We start from the raw sequence: 20662 nt of genomic DNA, 5'->3' as shown, positions 1-20662 counted from the left end.
GGCTAATGGATGATTAGAAAAAACACTTGAAATCCCTTGTGCAATTATGTTAGCACCGCTGTAAACAGTTTTGCTGTTTAAAGGAGCTATAAAACGGACCTTCCTTTGAGCTAGTTGAGAATCTGGAGCATTACATTTGTGGGTTCGATTAAACGCTCAAAATGGCTAGAAAAAGAGAGCTTTCATGTGTAACTCGACAGTCTATTCTTGTTCTTAGAAATTAAGGCTATTCCATGCGAGAAATTGCCAAGAAACTGAAGATTTCCTACAACGGTGTGTACTACTCCCTTCAGAGGACAGCATAAACAGGCTCTAACCAGAGTAGAAAGAGAAGTGGGAGGCCCCGCTGCACAACTGAGCAACAAGACAAGTACATTAGAGTCTCTAGTTTGAGAAATAGATGCCTCACAGGTCCTCAACTGGCAGCTTCATTAAATAGTACCCGCAAAACGCCAGTGTCAACGTCTACAGTGAAGAGGCGACTCCGGGATGCTGGCCTTCAGGGCAGAGTGGCAAAGAAAAAGCCATATCTGAGACTGGCTAATAAAAGGAAAAGATTAATATGGGCAAAAGCACACAGACATTGGACAGAGGAAGATTGGAAAAAAGTGTTATGGACAGACGAATCGAAGTTTGAGGTGTTTGGATCACACAGAAGAACATTTGTGAGACGCAGAACAACTGAAAAGATGCTGGAAGAGTGCCTGACGCCATCTGTCAAGCATGGTGGAGGTAATGTGATGGTCTGGGGTTGCTTTGGTGCTGGTAAAGTGGGAGATTTGTACAAGGTAAAAGGGATTTTGAATAAGGAAGGCTATTACTCCATTTTGCAACGCCATGCCATACCCTGTGGACAACGCTTGATTGGAGCCAATTTCATCCTACAACAGGACAATGACCCAAAGCACACCTCCAAATTATGCAAGAACTATTTAGGGAAGAAGCAGGCAGCTGGTATTCTATCTGTAATGGAGTGGCCAGCGCAGTCACCAGATCTCAACCCCATACAGCTGTTGTGGGAGCAGCTTGACCGTATGGTACGCAAGAAGTGCCCATCAAGCCAATCCAACTTGTGGGAGGGGCTTCTTGGAGCATGGGGTGAAATTTCTCCCGATTACCTCAGCAAATTAACAGCTAGAATGCCAAAGGTCTGCAATGCTGTAATTGCTTCAAATGGAGCATTCTTTGACGAAAGCAAAGTTTGAAGGAGAAAATTATTATTTCAAATAAAAATCATTATTTCTAACCTGGTCAATGTCTTGACTATATTTTCTAGTAATTTTGCAACTCATTTGATAAATATAAGTGTGAGTTTTCATGGAAAACACAAAATTGTCTGGGTGACCCCAAACTTTTAAATGGTAGTGTAGATGTGATCTATATTAGGTGGATCCTGTGTATCAGAGACAAGCAGGACCTGTTCTCAGCCGAGCTTTCAGTTCAGATGAACTGATGGAATCGGCTGAGAGGGAACGATAATACTTCTATGTATACAAGATACATATTTTTTTAATAAAAATCAATTAGAAAAGTGCCTAAAAACTAACAATTTTTTTATTTAATTAAAAAAAAAATCCATTCAAAGTTGTACATAGCCTTTAATGTATTTTATGGGCCCATAGCAGTCTATGCATGCCGTATTATGGATATAAACAACCCAGATCCTTAATATGGTAGAGTTCATGAGGCCTAAAAGTGGGACTAGTTTTGGGGATTCCATAATTTGACTCTACAGCAAGGAGTATTACCTTTTGTATGGGTTCTCCAATCACTGCAGAAACTGGACACTTCCTTAGGTCTTCATGCGAAGTAGCAGCATGAGAAGCCCACTGATCATTGTATCTCTGAGATGTGAACTCATTACAATCAGCAGACATTTCTATCCCTTCATCAAGAAAATCATTGTCTTCATGGGATATGTAACAAAGACTAGGCCTTCCTGCCAATACAAAACACCATGTCAATAAAGCAGCTGGCGAAGTCTCAGAAAGCAAAATGTTTGTTTGCATGTACAATGCACAGTACGAACCTCTGCAAATATAATTTTCTTCCAGTTGACACTTTTGAGAACAGCCATCACCATTTTGCATTGCGCCATCATCACATTCTTCTCCGAGTTCCCTGAAGTCATAATATGGACAAGAGCAGAAACTTTGAGATGATTGTGGGCCCGTAAAGGTCTCATAAATGTGGCAGTTCATATCTTCCCACTATAAGTTTTATTTGTAAACTATATGTTTATTAAATGATTTATAGGCATAAATCGACAAATATGTTTTTGTTTTTTTTTTATGGTAGGAGACTGAAGGAGAAAGAAAATTTTTCAGAACCAAAAATGTTGCTGGTATTAAAAATAATAACAAAAATACTCTTACAATTGACATAGATAATTATTAAATTCCAACAGAGTACAATGTATATTGGAAAGTTTCCATGCTAAATCGTATAAGAGCAATTTTGGACTCATCGACCAGTGCCACTTGCACCCGATATATCATGCTTGTCTCATACCAGTCTCCTTGATGAACCTAGATTACCGTTTTCGAGAATGGTGGAATGCCTTGGAGTATAGGCAATTAAATGTTACTTTATTAAGTAAATCATAGGGAGTCTTAGACTATGTTGACAGGGCAGATTTTTCACCGCATCTAAAATTCTGCGTTGCATGAACTGATAAGGATAGGGTGAGGTTGGGATGCCCTTTTTGGGGCAATCACCCTACAATCTGCCAATCAGGAGTTGTATAGTGATGCCTCTTTAATTCAGCAAAAGGGCTAAATAGGGATACCTTTAATGCTAAAGGAAGTCAGTAATTTCCAGAGTGCTAACAAAACATATAAGGGGGAATAAATTAACTTTTCTATGTTAGTTTACTGGCGTAAAAAAGTTGCAAATGGCACAAAAGTCGCAATTTATTGTAAAAATTGCAAGTTTTGTGCCCTTTCCACCGTTCGCGGCACTTTTCTTAAAAGTGGGTCGCACTTAACAAAAGGGGGCATTGCCACTTGTAGTCAGACACATTAATCATAATCTACACCAGAAACTGGCATAAAATATGGGGACAAATCAAATTAAAGGTCAGATAATCTGTGGCGTAGATTTCCCTTTCTGGGGCAAGGACGGACAGAGATGCACCTAATTTAATAAATTAGGCCCATTTTACTCAATCTTTCTTTATACTTAGACGTGCATATGAAGCGTTATTCTTAATAACCCCCACCCCCGAAGGTTTTAAAGAGGACCTGTCACCTCTCCTGACATGTCTGTATATAGTAAATATTTTTATTCCCCTTGAAAGAACAATTTTGGGGAATATTTTCATAGAACTCTACGTTGTGCCGTTCCACTGTTTTTTTCCTCCTAGAAATTTATGAAGTAATTGACAACTGGGTGTTACCAGTTGGGGGTGTGTCTCTACACAGACTGACACTGACCAATCAGTGCTGACACAGTGAGACTATGTGGGGAAACGCCCCTTTGAGAAGGGGAATAGTAACACCCAGTTGTCAATTAATTCAAAAATTTCCATGAAGAATAACAACACAGAGTTCTAAGAAAAGATTTTCCAGAATTGTTATTTCATGGAGTATAAAATTATTTACTAAAATATAAAAGCCAGACGAGGTGACAGGTTCTCTTTAAGTGTTATTTTGTCTTAATGATAGACGTTTTAAAATCCTGGAGAACTCTAAGTTAATTTTTCATTATAACATCTTATTGGATTGTGATCTCGGATAGGGTCATCAGTAGTATTTATGGTGAGTTATGGGAGCCACAGAACAGGGGAAGACATAATCTCTAAAGAGCCAAGAGCCAAGTACTCATGTCTACTTCTACCAGTAGTAGTTTATTGAGAATATATTCAGGTAAGAACTAGCAAATATATTCCACAAAGTCAAGGCATAATGAAAGGCACCTTGGATAGCAATATAAATGATAATATAATAGTCCAGTACTGAAGATTAAAAAGGATAATAGAGATTTGTAAAAATATGTAAATTTAAGGTGACCATTATAGTGATGTTTTATAGTGACTTTGAAGGCAACTACAACATTCCTGTAGATAGAGAAGCGCTGCCCATGCTCACATATCACTTCAAGGATCACACATCAGCAAATGAATTGGGCAAAAACATGAAACCATTTAAAAGATTTATAGCCCATGGTAGAGATTTAAAGGGTAACTAAATTTTTAAAAAACTTTTGAGACATCACTGTCACATGTCAGAAGTTTTGATCGGTGGGATCCGAGCACTGAGATCCCTACCGATGGGCTCAATAGAAAGTCTATGAGTCCATGCACTGCTTACTCTGCTTTCCAAAGAAAGACAATCAGAAACGAAGCAGCACAGCGCTCATCTGAGCAATTCTGCCACTTCATTTTGGCGATCAGTGGGGGTCTCAATACTCACACCCCCACCGATCAAAACTTCTGACATGTCACTATGGCATGTCAATTATTTTTTTTAAAGTTTAGTTCCCCTTTAACTTGAAGCTCCTAAGCTCCAGTGCATTACCTGTAAGAGCCCCCCAACTCTTATGCGTAATTTATAATAATGATCTCCTCATATGGGGACCCCTTAGGCTCCAAGGCCCGGGTACAACCACAGTCTCTACATTCCCTATATTTATGCCTCTGGTCCTGGGTTCTCCTTACCCCTGGCAAAACATAAGTGAAATGTGAGGTTATTTTACCCTTTAAATATAACTACTTACTCATTAACTTCTCCATCTCCACAAAACGGAGCGCCATGTATGTGAGTCAGCACAGGGGAAGGTTCTCCTATTGAGGTCCCACCAACCACGTGGACCTGGTATTGATATTTATGGCCCATTTTCACCTCCCTGCAGAGAAGACAGGAACACATAGGTTAACATAAAGACTGTGATTTTAAAAGGATAATGCCAAAATGCCATTATTCAAATACCACAACCTCAAAATAGCCACGTTACATATCTATCTTTTCAACAGTATCTGTGTCCTAAAGTGTTGAGAAAGCTTACTGCTACGTTATGCTATTTTATAATAACCTTTCTATATACATTCCTCATGGTTTGAAAAGATCTCTGCTTGCTGGTATTCAATAGGAACCTTGATTGTTTACTTCCAGGGGATAAAAATCTTTCCTGGCCATGTCATGGACACACAGGTGCACTACTCGTTGCAGTGTGACCATCATGTGACCAGGACTGAATTTCATCCCGTAGAAGTAAATAATAGGCCAATTGCCAATTTACTATTCAAATTGAGCCAGAATTCCGGCATACCATATTTATATACACTTTTCTCAACATGCCCTACAAGGGCTTAGCAGAGAAGTGCGTGTTCTCTCAGGGATAGGCGCGGTTTAAATGCAAGACTGTGCACCAAAAATGTGGCAAACTTTTGGCATAAAAACTGGCGTAATCTAACCCAACTAATAGGTGGTATAAGGAAGAGAGCAGTGTCTATTTGTAGCAAGATGCACTCAATTTATCATATAACCAGTGCCACTTTGATAAATTTGGCGTATTGTCTGAATTCCCTGTCTAAGGTTACGCTGTCTAAAACTTCGACAGTATTAGTAATTCTGCACCATAGTCTTAAGGCCCTTTTACACGGGCCAATTATCAGGCAAACAAGCGTTCATATCAGGGCAAACAGGGCAACGATCAGCCAATGAACGAGTAAATGCTCGTTCATTGGCTGATCGTATAATTTATGTACCAATAAATATTATTGTTGTCGGCAGCGCATCTCCCTGTGTATACAGGGAGATGCGCTGCTGACATGATAGAAATGTATGAGGACGAGCGATCCTAGTAACGTTCGCTTGTCTCCATTCATTGCTTCTTGTGAAAGGAGCAAACGAGCGCCGATCAACAAGCTGTCTTGTTGACCGGCGCTTGTTTACACGGGTCATGTCAGGTCGAGTAAGAGGACCTTAAGGGGGGTTCATTCAAGGACATTTTGCGCATTTCTACTGTACACATTCATTTCCCCAAGAGCTTTGTTATACTACTGGAAGTAACTTGGGAGCAGTATCAGGATTGGGGTCCTTGGGCCCACCAGAGAAAATTATTCTAAGGACTCACCTATCTATTTTTAATTACATCCTACACTTTGCTGTTATCATTGCCCCTGCAGGATTTATCATCAATAGGCCTAATAGGTTATTTGCAACCCACTAGAAATTGACCCTACATAGTCAGATCCAACTGTGGTTGATTCTACTGAACCTCAGGAGCCCATTATTGTGTCAGAGCATGGGCACACCGAAGGATCCACTAGTACTAGCCCAACAACTAAATTCCAATAATAACACCACAATAGGGAATTGTTATTTTAGGAATTTCCTTAATGTATTCCTGTAGGCTCACCTCAAGTGACCCTAAGCTTTCACTTCCATTAAATGTCGACGCACCAAGGTATATTTTCATGAAATTGCAAAAGGTATTTTACGGAGCTCACATTTTCTGAGATTCAATCTTCCGTCAGGAGTTACCACATTAGTTAAGAAAAATACAATTACTAGTTTAAAGTGAAATTAATCACAGAAATTATCTTAAAAAATATACCACCCACATTCAGTATGGTTCATTAGTTTCAAGGATAATGACTTATTATCTTCATCACCGATCCCCACCCACTGTGTCCTACACTATTCCTCACACACAGACGCATTAGTCATTCACATCAGTCTAATAATGGGCTGGAATTTATCTCTGTCATATGTTCTACGAGTCTGATGTGCTAACCCTCCGCAGTTGCGAATGTCTGTGGTCAGACCCCTAATGTATTCATCCTCCATACCTGTTTACACACGGATGTACAGGAGATTAAGTAGGTAAATATTTGCCCAACCAGAGCATTAAACTGTTAATGACAGCACACCAACAGAAGCACAGAGTGTTAAAGATAAGATGACCTGTGCATGTGCATAAAATTTGAAGAGGGGGTGGCAAGACTAACAGAAAGCTAAAAGCACTAATGGCAATATGTGCAATGGTGGCCAAATTAGTTGGACCCTTTCTGAAGTCCCAATTACCCAAAAGTGTTCATTTAAACTCGAGGTCCTGGGCTGTACCAGGAGGCATAAAAATTCCCCAAAAATATATTGAGACCATAATAATACTAATTTAAAATAAGAAGTAAAAACATTATATTGAGCCTGTCACTGACTTTATGCTGCCGTCTCTTTCAGCGGTCTGTCGCGCATGCCTGATAGTTTAGTGATTTAGAAGAACTTACATTCTAAATGTTGCAGCACGATGCGAGCACTGGGAGGGAGGAGTCCTGCGTACTCCTTTTCTGGCGCTCCTCCTGCCCAGCTGCTTGATAATTGACAGATTTCTCGCTATGCACAGTAATAGGAAGGAAGCTGTTAATCATCTGCGGAGAGAGCGGCAGCTCATGAATATACCGGACTCCTTTCCCCCAATGCTCGCATCGCGCTGAAGCATTCAAAATGTAAGTTCTCTAAAAACACTAAACCATCGCTGAAATCAGCGTATCCGTCACAACTTTATGCTGCCCTCAGGGTGAGCAGCATAAAGTCACTGACAGGTTCCCTTTAAAGGAAGAATCCAGGCAAGACTGTTGAGCAGGTTCTGAGGGGGCGGTGCATGACACAAGGTTTCTCTCATTGGTGTTCTTTGGGTCATGCCCTTCCCCTAAGGCTCTACAGTCGGCATAATACAGTGTACATATTTTGCCTGCAGTGTGCCTACAAAGTTTGGTTTATCTATATATTTCTTGATCATCACATATATCTATTACTTGATCATTACATTACTATGTGTTATTAGATATCACTATGGCAGCAAAGCAGTCCCAGAGTTATATGACATGTGTAGCCCTGTTCAGTGGAGTACATAGAGGATGGGGGACCCATAGCACAAATAAAAATTAGGGCTCTTTCCAGTTCTGCATAACACCACCATACACCTAACCATCTGCGACCAGAGGTCCTGATGCCCCATCCTAATTTCATGACTCATTACAATACATTTTTAGCTTTCTTGTTTGCTAACATTGCAGCACCTTTTAAGACCTCATCCCTCTGTAGGTTCTCACCACCCTTTAATACAGGGACAAGACCAACCTGGAACATGCTCTTACTTGTGTGGCCTCATAGTAGACGCATTGATGGTTCTATGGCACGTATACCCTTGACACTGCTACATTTATACTGTGCAGGCAAAGTCACAGGAAAGAAGAGAGTTACCAGTAGCCACTGCTTCCTCCAATGTGACCAGGACTCCACGGAACACTTTTCTTCTCTTGGTATATACCAGTGGTGCATACGAATGCAAAAAATACATAATTAAGAGGCAGGTCAGTACTAAGCGATTATCATTGGTTCTACTCACGTGTCCGTGAAGGTGCGCTGTGTTTGGGTCTTTGTAACTTGGGAATCTATCAGAAAAGGAGGGTTCCTGGCTATTTTATAATTCACAGGTCTGCAGGATGAGCAAAGAGGATCATGAGGCATGGACACAAGGAGGGCTGCATCTATCTCCATGCTTGCATCAAACGTATATACACGGACTCTTGAAACTTTTTGATCAGTGGTCAGTCTTATGGTCAACGGAGTATCACAAAAGGCTTCCATACTTCCCAGATGTAACGATTCATTATGTTCTGTTACTAATTCAATATCTGATAAGGAGTTAGGTAAGTTAGGGGACAAGTACGTTATCCATATGGTAAGGGACTGAGGTCGAACCGGTTTTAAGAAATGGAGATCCAGCATACATCCATGAGGCTCAGTACACGGGACAGACATATTGGTAAACAAGTGAATTTCGGGACTCCATGCCTGTAAGCTTGGCTGGCAAGGCTGGTCCACATCAGGGGGGCCTGGATAAAAAATACAGAACTCTGTGAACATAAGTCCTCTCTTAATACATTGTCGACTCTCAGTTATACACACAGTATGAACACTGGACATTTGTAGCTCATCTAAATTGATATTTGGACTTATTAACATTTACTGGGAAAACTTGTTACAGATGAACTAGACAAAGATGTCTACTAAACCTAATATGCTAGAGGGATAATAATATTTATTTTACATATATTGTTTTAGTTGTGTATGTTATTTGGAGATACCTTCACCCACACTGGTGGCACATTGACCGAATAGATTTTTTTTATTGGGTGAATTTTGTTCATTGTTTCTCATGGTCAACTCTGAGAAGTCATCAGAATTCCTGAAAAACAGCAAATGACCAATGTCGTACTGCATGGTTAGGAAATTATCAAAGCTACAGCTATAGTGCCAAAACTACAAGCAGAAAACGCATTCAGTTATCCCACGGTTTCTCCATACCAGTGATGCCCCCTCTGGCCACAGGGGGTTTCAAATAAAGTATCCTGATTCTCTCGTCTCATACACCTGCTCACACTCTCCATAGTTATGTCTTATATTACACAGATACTGCATCATCCTGCAGCCTCTAGTACAGGTAGTTAACCCCTTCACTGCACTACCCTAGACAACCAGGGATGTTATCATCAACCCCGTCCCTAGTGACCTAGGGCAGTGATGTTATCCTCAAACCTTTTACTGCGCTAGACCACCAGGGATGGTATCCTCAAACCTTTTACTGTGCTAGACCACCAGGGATGTTATCCTCAAACCTTTTACTGCGCTAGACCAACAGGGATGTTATCCTCAAACCTTTTATTGCCCTAGACCACCAGGGATATTATCCTTAAACCTTTTACTGCCCTAGACCACCAGGGATGTTATTCTCAATCTTTTCACTGCCCTAGACCACCAGGGATGTAATCCTCAAATCTTTCACTGCACTAGACCATCAAGGTGTATGTTGTGGGAATGTTGGCAGAATAGAGCACCCACAGGGGCTCTCAGCTTTCTATGTTGACCACAATATTAACCCCTCTACTACACAACCCCAGACCACTAGGAATGTTATCAGCAACCCCGTCTCTGTCCTAGACCACCATGAATGGTATTGTCAACCCTTTCACTGCCCTAGATCACCAGGGATGTTATCCTCAAAATTTTTACTGCCCTAGACCACCAGGGATGTTATCCTTAAAACTTTTATTGCAAAAGAGCAGTAGGGATGTTATCCTTAAACCTTTTACTGCCCTAGATCACCAGAGGTGTTATTCTTAATCTTTTCACTGCCCTAGACCACCAGGAATGTAATACTCAACTCTTTCACTGCAATAGACCACCAAGAATGTTGGCAGAATAGAGCACCCACAGGGGCTTTCAGATTAATATTGTAACCATGCAGCCATTCTATCTCTTTGGATTGTCCCCATTCTTAAGATCAACTGTCATGGATGAGAGGTCAGCGGCCTTCTCTACCTATTTTGAAACCTGTCTCAATGGTATAAACACTAAGAAAAATAATTGTCCTCTAAATGAGCTACAATAGTACATCACCCGAGAAACAAAACAGCATGGAAAGCCAAAACAATAATAAATATGACATTTAATGGAAATGTTATTGGAAAGCAAATACACTGCTCTATAATCCACCCAATGAGTCAGATTTCCTGGAAACTTAGCCTGTCAAATGAATCTCAGTATTATTCCCTTAGTACTTTTTATTATTTTCTATTGGGGTAATGGATACTGTAAACTGTGAGACCTCAGATACATTGCTCAAGCTGGTAACCTAGAGATATAACACAGTGGATTTAATAAGATGCAGGCAAGATTTATTAATAGATAGGTAATACTATGCAAATATAAGTGCTTAGATCCCTCTTTAGTTCCCTGGTATATATTAAAAACACCAGAGTAGTTCAGCAGCCTTTAAAGGGGTATTGTTACCTACGACATTTATGGCTTATCCAAAGTATATGCCATAAATTTCTGACAGTTGCAGGTCCCAACTCTGGAACCCGCACCTATCTCTAGAAGTCCCACGCATTAGTGTGGCCCTCTTTATTCTGCTCTATTAGAGTTACAGTAACAGCTGACCATGGTGGCCTAACTACCAGAGAAATTAATGAAGATAGCTGGGCATATGCATGGCCATCTCACCATTCCATCTCCATCTGGATGCGGCGACCGGCTTCTGCCTCACCAGAAAGGTCGGGGGTCATATGAGTTTGCTGAGCTGTGGTCTTCCAATTGCACAAACACTTTATTTGTGTTGGTCATCAAGTTATCTAGTCACTTGCTAATCATGTAGCATAGTAAAATCACATATGAACATTATTCAATTATCTATTTTTTTTTACTTAGTCAAAACAGAATGTAGCAGATAAAAAAGACTTTTCTTGGTTCTTGCTTGGACCTTGCTTTACTATTTCCACCTAAGACATCCATGGAATATCCACAGGATCATCCAACCCCTGTCCTGCCTGGTGAGGCAGATGACGGCTGCCTCATCTAGACAGACAATGAATTGAGATGGAGAGGTGGCAACTCATACGTGCAGGTATTTCCATTAATTTCTCTGGAGGCAAGCATGCTCAACTGTTACCATAACTCCCATAGAATAGAACGGAGAGAGCCGCGCTCATGTGTGGCCAACTCTCCATTCATTCTCCATCTGGATGTAGCGGTCAAGGTGGGACTTCTGGAAACAGGTGTGGGTCCAAGAGCTGGGACCCGCATCTGTCAGACATTTATGGCATATCCACAGGATACGCCATAAATGTCATAGGTGGGAATACCCCTTTAAACAAGGGAAACCTAGTGAAGTAAGGTACAGGGAAGATCCAAGAAGAGTCTTTTTTATCGGCTCCTTCCTGTTTTCACTAAACCAAAAATATTAACATTGAAAAGATGGTCATACATGGTTCAACCACCCTACATGATTGGCACGCAACAAAATAAGTTGATGACCAACATAATGGAAGTGTTTGGGCAGTTGACAGACCACAGCTGTTGACTGTCACCAACTTTTCCAACATGCCCTATTATACATTTTGTACAACAAACAACATAATTTTGAGAAAGTTCCTGTTAAGAATGGCCCATGGCCCAAAGTAGGCCTCAGTATTAGACTGAATTTATTTGGAACCTGCAATCAATTCTGCGGTAGGAATCATCTGTTGCTTCTCATTTGTCTTAAATATGTAATACCTCTAGGGCTAAACTCTCAAACTACTTGTACATTTCTCTTCATACTTCTACACTTTTAGCAGTTTAGGATATTACCCTTTAGTTAAATCATGGAGTGGAGCAACAGTGTGTGAAACTCAGTGAGAAGATGTTAAAATTTACAGATATTTTTGTTCTACATTCCTATTACTAAACTTCTTAAAAGAAGACCTCACTATGAATATAAACTAATTTTAACACTGCCAATCTGGCATAGTAAAAGTATGCAAAATACAAACCCACTGCCTCTTCCGGAGTCCAGTACCCAGAGTTGTCACAGGCACGGGGTGAAGAGGCCTGATGTGCATACTGCTTAAAAGACCCATCAGCTGTACAGGACTCACAAATAGATCCTGAATCCCTGCAGAAATGAAAAGAAGATGTTGAGTTTATGAATTGGGAGGAGGTATTAGGGTCCACTAAGTAAAAGCCTCTAATAAAATGATCTGAAGTCCAAGTTGCATCTATGACATTAGGAGGGGACTTTATGTTTGCTGGGTGAATTCCACTGCCCCTTCTACCTGAGCATGGGCCTACATACTATAGAGGCAGACCATGTGTCTGCTATGGACCCCTTGTAGCGAGAGATCCTAGCCCTAGTTGGTCACTTTACTAATGAGTGTCAACAAACCTGGACAGGACATTGTTATAAAACAATGGGGTGGGTTAATTGCTCAAGGTTCATAGAAAGGGTGTAGAGTAGAAATAAACACCAGGTTCTTCTGTCTTGGCTGGCGGAGCATGGTGTCATAATAGAGGAACATCATTTATCTTATTTATAGGGCCTTCTCTCTTCTATATATGCCACTTTATAGAATATAACATTGTTCCAATGCTCCACATTTTTTGAAATGTATCACTGATGCCAATGAGCTTCAATGGAGCATTTTTGTCACGTTTGTAATGGCCCTCAAAGGGATACTCGCCATCCGTTAATAATATCGATCACAAATAAATATATTTATTATACAGTTATATATTTAAGTTATTATAATGCTATTTCCTTCTGTGTTCTTTGCTATTCTGATTGGTTGCATCCAAGCCATGGCCACCACGACATACTGACCGACTGTACAATTTGACCATTGTATTGATGCAGAAGATATTAAACTGTAATAAACTATAGGATTTCATGCTGTTATATGCTTATTATACAGAACCAATTTCTGAGTGGATTTGTGGAACAATTTATTCCATTGCATGATTTCTATTACCTTTCATACAGTTCCCCGCTGATAGGAGGCAGCCACTGAATGGTGAGAAAGTCTGGACCCTGTTTAATTACTATCGGGGCCAAAGGAACAGGTGAAGGCTTGTGAAATCGAGTCCATCCTTGATATTTTAGATCAAGGTAACAGTGCATCCGGGCAACCTGGTTTGGAGTAAAGCTGTTGGCACAGTCATCATCTGATATTAAATTGGAAGAGATAGTGAGGATACGCAGTCATTAGTAAGTTCAAGTTCTAGAATTAACTGTACACTTTGCTCAATTTTTAATAAATGAGAAAAGAAACACAATTTAGTATTATCTGTTATCCATATTAATATTGTAATCCAATGGTTTGCTGGAACATACTTGGCCTCATGTATAAAAGCAGTTTAGAAAAAAAGTGGAGGTGGCCCACAGCAGCCCCTCAGATTCCAGCTCTTATTCTAACACAGTCTTGGAAATGAAAGGTGACCTGATTTTTGTCAGTACTATTTTTATGTCCAAGCCGAAAATCAATTAAATATAGATTTGCTTTTGACAAATCTTTGTGGACTACTGGAGGACTAACATCCTGAACCTGGAAGCCTAAAATTCCTGCATTATGACCAACAACAATTCAGAAGATCTGCTAATTCAGTACCACAACAGACCTAGAGATGGAATGGAATTGTACTGTATGTCACGGCAAGGTCCGCTCAGACAAGAAGAGAGAACAGAAATTGGTTCCTATAGATTTTAAATCCGTTTTCTCTTTTATTATTTCTAATTTGATGAACCTTCTGATTCCTCCATGAAATGTCAAAGGGCGCTTAAAGGAATTGTCTATGAATAAACAATAGGTCTGATTTCCTTTAACACAAAGAGTCCATATACTTCTGTATAGCCACTCCTTGAGTCACTTCAATACTGAAATCAAGAATTTGGGGCCCCCAGCGTTTGGAGGTATGGAGATATGGCCATACATTGTCTCTATCCATTAGGTGAATACATTAACGTCTATGTAAGCAACTTGTCCATAACATCACTATATAGACATGCATGTGTAGGCAAACACACAGACATACATTCTGTAGAGAGCACACTCCGAAATCTGGGCTTAAGGAACTAAATTTCAGAAATATGTTACAGTTAGCCCTATTGTTTAGTCCCGGATCAGCCCCTTTAAATGATAGAGGCACTTGAGCATATGGGAAACATAAAGATAGACATATAGCATAATCACTCATAATAACTAGGTCAGCCTGCCATGAAATATGTCCGTGGTGAGTTCATTTCCACCAACCATGTGGGTTGATTATAAGAATTATGATACGACAGAGAGGAACGGTCGGTGGTCTGAACACCATATGTGAAATTAAAGGCTTATTCTGCGAAACTCACCAAAATCTATATTTCATGGCTCCACTTTTTATAGCTCTCACGCTATGAGCATAATGTTAACATATTTTATATATAAGGCCTCCATCATGTAAGTACAGCACTAATTTAATACATCTATAGAAAATACAATTCTAAAACACAGCAGGAACGCTGTTCTGTCCCAAAATATAAGACTATGGGGCCGAGAAACTAGGGTGGCAGAAAGCCTGAATTCAGTAATATCTAAATAACACAGCATGGCAAATTAAAATAGCTCAGTGAGGTAATGAAAACCATTATTGCTTGTTGTGTATCACTAATGGGAATCTGTAATGAAAGCATTTTTATTGTATAATGTGTCACTGAATCTATGAAAATGTCATATAGTTCAATGACATAGTATATAAAAGTGGCAGCATTATTTGTTTTAAGCTTTGTATTCATTTTCAATGTTTTCGCCTATGGATCCAGTTTAATGCAAAATGTATTGAAACTGAGACCTTGGAAAAAAGTTAATCTAGACAAACTCTATTGCAAGTGGTGATTGACCTGTTATCAGGGTGCGGAGAGTGGAGTACGATGCTGCAGTCGGCTTCTGCAGGAGGATTGTGTTATTACATGGTGCCCATTCAAATGAAAGGGAAACCATGTAATACATGATTGCTCTTACTTCAGAGATGAAGCTGTTATTTGCCGGGGCTCTTTGTTCTGGGTAATAGTGGGGGCTCCCAATTAGTCGACCGCCCCCCCCCCCCCTCTTATCCCTACAGGTTTTCTGAGATTTTTCCACAGCAAGAAACAGATAAACCTGGCTCCATGTAAGCTTTCCATGTTACCTTCTAGATGTTCACCTATGAGGGGATACTAAAGCTAGAATCTGATTTATTTACCTATACATCACGAACATCATGAAATATATTAAAGTTAAATATGAAAATATTGTCAGCAGTCTCACCCGTGTAGCTCATGTAGTTGTTATAAGGAGTTTCAGTGTAAAACATTGGTCCGCAGGTGTCATTTGTCGGGTCAGGATCACGGCAAAGCTTATTTTTCGGTGTAGGTGCAGTGTCTGCACAGAGGTCTCCGGTTTCCATGGAAGGTTCAGTTTCACTGCAGGGGTCATCACAAGATTCCCGTTCACTGACTCCTTTAAACACATGGTAAAGTCCCAGGGCATGACCCACCTCGTGAATCATTGTGTTAGTGTGGCCTGGCATTCCGTAATAAGATGGGTTCAAGACTATCCCTCCTGCAAAAAACAATGGGAGTTTATTTTTTTGCTTTTTCTGAAGGCTACACTGTCAACCATCAGTGATATTGGGAGTTATGCAACCTTTTACCCCTTGCGGCAAAGAAATTGATCTCTTAAAAGCTAACCAAGAACATAGGTGGTCACTGTCAGACTGGGGCACACCAGAGGAAATGGGGCCAATACCACATCTAGGCAGAACATGTAGATGCCCCCTTTTAGATGCATCATACATTCTGTTATTATCATTGAACACACAGGACATATCACCAATAAGGTCTTATTTAGGTTATATATCTTTAAGGTTATTTTTGGATCAAACCAAAGGGCATTGACCCTAGTGGCAAGTGGACAAAGTTATATCCAAATTGAATTGTCTTCTGTTCGACTTTTGGGGCACATTAATGTGTCAAAACCAGTGGTCACCAGATGATCCTTTGGGACTCTGGTGGGTCAATCAGACCCTAGGTAGCCAAGCCCTGAAGACTAAAATAACATATAGTGGAGAAGTAAATGAACAAAGTTCTACAAGAAAATTTGTATGCAACTTCTTCCCTTGACAGTACAGTCACAAATTGCAGAGTAGGATAGAACTGACCAGTTTTCTAATAAATATAGATAGGGACACTACATATGACATTGAAGCTTCATGTGCTTTAAACCTGAAGCATCCTGATGGTCATTTAGTGCAATACAAAGCGACTTTTAACCACAATGAAATGCTTAATGTCTCGAGCATCCATCCCTCTTGATGTAATTAAATTGGCTCTACATTGTCCACTGATCTGGTCATATTCCAGTAACTTCCCTTCCAGCTGTAATTACAGAGTCAGTGTTTTTTTAGAAGTGTGAAATTAAATAGCGTGTCTATAATTTAAATAGGGACATTTCCAAAAGAAGACTGAATAATACAAAGAAATAAATCAGCAGGCACTTAGAAAACCATTACTTATTATAGGATGAAATTTACCCATTACTTAAAGAAACAGTGTTTTGTTTTGGCTGTTATCTTGCCTGCCAAGAAGTTTCTGTTACTTTTTATTTAAAATAAGAAGGAACAAAGTTGCATAAAGCGATTGCTATGTAATTAATATGTCTGGCACTTAAAAGAAGGAGCCCGGCTAAATTAACATCCGATGAAAGGCTTGGTAATGCACACCAGACTAGCAAACTGATATATACACTGAGTTGGAGCCGGAAAAACCATGATTTAAAGCAAACAAATATATATGACTGGTAACTATGGACAATAGATGCTCTATTTGTGTGAACCGAAATATCTCTTGAACCCTATGATTAAATTGTAATTTAATTTCATATTAAAAATCATGGTTCAGAATGCACAATATGGAAAAGGTCCAAGCAGCTTTTAATTTAAAGGAGAAATTTAGAATTACACAGTGCCCATTCCAATCAATAGGTTGTCTGTGTAATGCAGGACAGGTCCTCCAGGGAGAGACATTTGTAACCGCTCTCTATTCTGCTCAAGAGATGAGAATCCTGAACAGGGAACACCCTATAAACTCAGTTATATTTAATAGGATATTTGAAACTGGAAAACTCCTTTAAGCACAGGAGTTCAATTGGTGCAACTTGACTACGGTTGGACTGACCCAACAGAGGATCCTCTGATGGGCTTTGCCTCTGACATTTGGTGCTTACTTCAGAGCTGATTTCTTATAGAACTTATTCAACCTTATTGTCCTGTGCATTGAATGATAACAGCAAAGTTTATAATACATGTGTTCTCTGGGTATGGATGATAGGCCCTCTGAATGATTTTCTCAGGTGGGCTCAAGGAACCCTAGTCCAACACTAAAGTGTGATTTTGTGGTTGGGACAATCTTAAAGGCCCTGTTAGATGGGATCAATTATCATACACATTTTTGTATAATCATTCGAATGAAAGAGGTAATTGCGTGCAACGATTGAACGTGGAACAATAAATCACTGGGTCTCCATGGATCAGCCACATTTACCTAAGTGAAAGATTATCATTCGTTGCCGCCACATCCCCTCGTCTATTCAGAAAGCTTCCAGTCGCTAGTAGTTAAAAAATGAGGCGTGGGCAAACGAGCAACGATCGCAGTAACGGCTGAACAGTGAAAATCTTTAGCAACTATTGTCACGTGTAATAAACCGTCTTTGGAACGCAAATGACTCACTAAGTCGTCGCTCATCCATATCTGCTCCTCAATCAGGACCCTAAATCAACAGGTGGTTTGTCCTGCTGGACGGCATGGGGTCCTGCAGTAAACTGGGAACCTGCTTTTTCCATTACAGTAGCTGTTGTGTTTTATGTTATGAATGTGAACTAAGAGTCTGGATATCTAATCAACTATTAAAAAGACCATCAATCGCTACAATACCGTTTGGACGACATTACTATGTCAGGAGAGGTAGGAGAGCAGACAATATGCATTTTCAGGGCTGCATAAGATAACCAGTGTCAACCACTTGTATAAATTATTACCACCATTCACCTTGAAAACCAAGGGCATCTTTGTCCCATGGCCAAGTTGCAGCTCCAGCTAGCTCATCCCCTGCAGAACCAGCAAAGAAAATATTCAGGAACAAGGTGCTGTTCAACTGCAAGGCATCTCTCAGTTCCTTTACACTCATATATGCCCTATTAGGATGCAAAAGAGAAGATGGAGCAAATGGTCATTAAACGAAAGTTGTCTCTATAGAACAGTTTTATTTAGTCGGCAATTAAGAAACTTTAAGTTTATTAGTATCACAAGATCTAGTGACAATCTCTCAAATTAAATCAAGTCATAACGGTAACAACGTAGGCTAGCAGAACAGTCAATATGGTGACATTTTTCAATAATAAATTTGCTAAAAAGGGAAGCAGTAGAGCAAAAGAAATGCAGTGAAGTGATGCAAAAAGGCATACAATTAGGACGAATACAGCCATCCAGGGAACAGGAGGCTGAGTGCTGAAACTAAGGTCTGTTCACTATTGAATACACACAAAAAAAAAAGTCTTATTTATTAAAAATTCTCATTTACATCCTATGTTACAAAGGGTGCAGAACGTTACCCGAAAACAATGGAATGAAGCCATTTTCAGTTAGGTTTATAATTTTTCTAGATCAGTGGCTTGGAATAATGTGAAGGTCCACCTTTTGAGCTATTTTAAAGAATATATTACTAGGGAACTGCATTAATAGAAATTCCCTAATATAATATTATCATAATCATTCACTTCAAGGGGTTGTCCACTTGTTAGAAGGATGCCTTGACATATAGCTGATCATAGAGTGTCTGCCTGTTAGAACCCCTAGCGATCAACTACAATCTTTGTTGATCCTGGCAGTAAGTGTTCAATTTCTCTGCAGCACCACCACAGGAAAAAACAAGCATTGCACAGTGCGCATTAAAATAAATGAGTTGTCAGTGTAATGCAGGACAAGTCCTCCAGTGTGAGAGGCACTCACACTGGAGATAACTGCTCTCTGCTCTGGCCAAGAGACGAGAATCCTGAACAAAGGACTCCCTTTATTAACTCACAATTCCCTAATAGGGTATATGAAAATGTTTTCTTATATAAACTAGACAACCCCTTTAAGAAATAAAAACCTAATTTTCAGCATAACCTGCAGACTTATCGCTATTAGTGAGACCTATATACACAGTTTACTTTAAAGGGTTATATGAACCAACTGGTTATAAACTTAAAGGGTGTGTTCACCATATTACAGTTAACATACAGATATAATCTACATAAAAAATTCAGCAAGTTTATAAATGCATTACTTTACTTATTTTGCACTGATTCTGAATAACAGCCTGCATTATAGTCCAGAGCTGCATTCACAATTCTGCTGGTTGTCATTGAAAACTGTTGATAATATTTGGTATCGCCGTGTCCGTAACGACCCCGACTATAAAGCTGTTACATTATTTAACCCACACGGTGAACGCCGTATAAAATATAATTAAAAACAATGGAAAAATTGCTGTTTTTTGTTAATCCTGACTTTAAAAAAATGTGATAAAAAGTGATCAAAAAGTCACATCTACTCTAAAATGGTACCAATAAAAACTACAAGTCGTCCCGCAAAAAAAAAAGCCCTCATACAACTGCATCGGCGGAACAATAAAAAAGTTTTGGCTCTTCAAATATGGAGACACAAAAACAAATAATTTTGAAAAAAAAGTGTTTTTACTGTGTAAGTAGTAAAACATACAAAATCTATACAAATTTGGTATCTTTGCAATTGTAACAACCCGCTGAATAAAGTTATTGTGTTATTTATTCCACACGGTAAACGACGTAGATTGAGGACGCAAAAAAAGAGTGGCAAAATTTCTTCTATCCCCCCAAAAAAAAGTTATTAAAAGTTAATGAATAAATAATATGTACCCCAAAATGGTGCTTTTAAAAAGTACAACTTGTCCCGCAAAAAACAAGACCTTATACACCTATGTCGATGCAAAAATAAAAAAGTTATAGCTCTTGGAATGTGACGATGGAAAAACGTAAAAAATGGCTTGGTCATTAGGGCCCAGAATGTAAGCAGGGGGAAGGGGTTAAAGTCAATCATTAAACACTACTTTGTTTTTTGTTTTTTGTTTTTTGATCAAAATAGGTTAAAAAAATCTTCATTGATTATTTTTTTACTATATCTTTATAGCAATTGAAACTTTGCTTTCATTTAAATCCCCTGTTTTGATTATCTATGTACTTTGGCCATGTTCTCATAAGAAACTCCCCCAAAACCTTTGAGGACCGCGCAGAGTCATTCCTGTACGGCT

At 39.5% G+C, this 20662-nt stretch overlaps 1 protein-coding gene across 1 annotated transcript in view; it reads right to left on the bottom strand.

Moving 5' to 3' along the window:
- The window catches only part of PAPPA2 (pappalysin 2), a 118565-nt gene that overhangs the window by 58985 nt on the left and 38918 nt on the right, over nucleotides 1–20662 (bottom strand). Inside the window, exons 3-10 of the mRNA XM_075833075.1 lie at nucleotides 18382–18527; nucleotides 15605–15898; nucleotides 13295–13487; nucleotides 12320–12441; nucleotides 8353–8842; nucleotides 4717–4845; nucleotides 2030–2121; nucleotides 1749–1939 (exon numbers count right to left, since the gene is read on the bottom strand). Coding sequence (XP_075689190.1) covers nucleotides 1749–1939; nucleotides 2030–2121; nucleotides 4717–4845; nucleotides 8353–8842; nucleotides 12320–12441; nucleotides 13295–13487; nucleotides 15605–15898; nucleotides 18382–18527 — 1657 coding nt within the window. The remainder of the gene's footprint in view (nucleotides 1–1748; nucleotides 1940–2029; nucleotides 2122–4716; nucleotides 4846–8352; nucleotides 8843–12319; nucleotides 12442–13294; nucleotides 13488–15604; nucleotides 15899–18381; nucleotides 18528–20662) is intronic.

The sequence above is a fragment of the Rhinoderma darwinii genome, chromosome 7 (assembly GCF_050947455.1).
Source record: "Rhinoderma darwinii isolate aRhiDar2 chromosome 7, aRhiDar2.hap1, whole genome shotgun sequence".
Taxonomy (NCBI): Eukaryota; Metazoa; Chordata; class Amphibia; order Anura; family Rhinodermatidae; genus Rhinoderma; species Rhinoderma darwinii.
The sequence above is the reverse complement of the archived record's forward strand: the minus strand, read 5'-3'. Positions and strand labels throughout refer to the sequence as shown.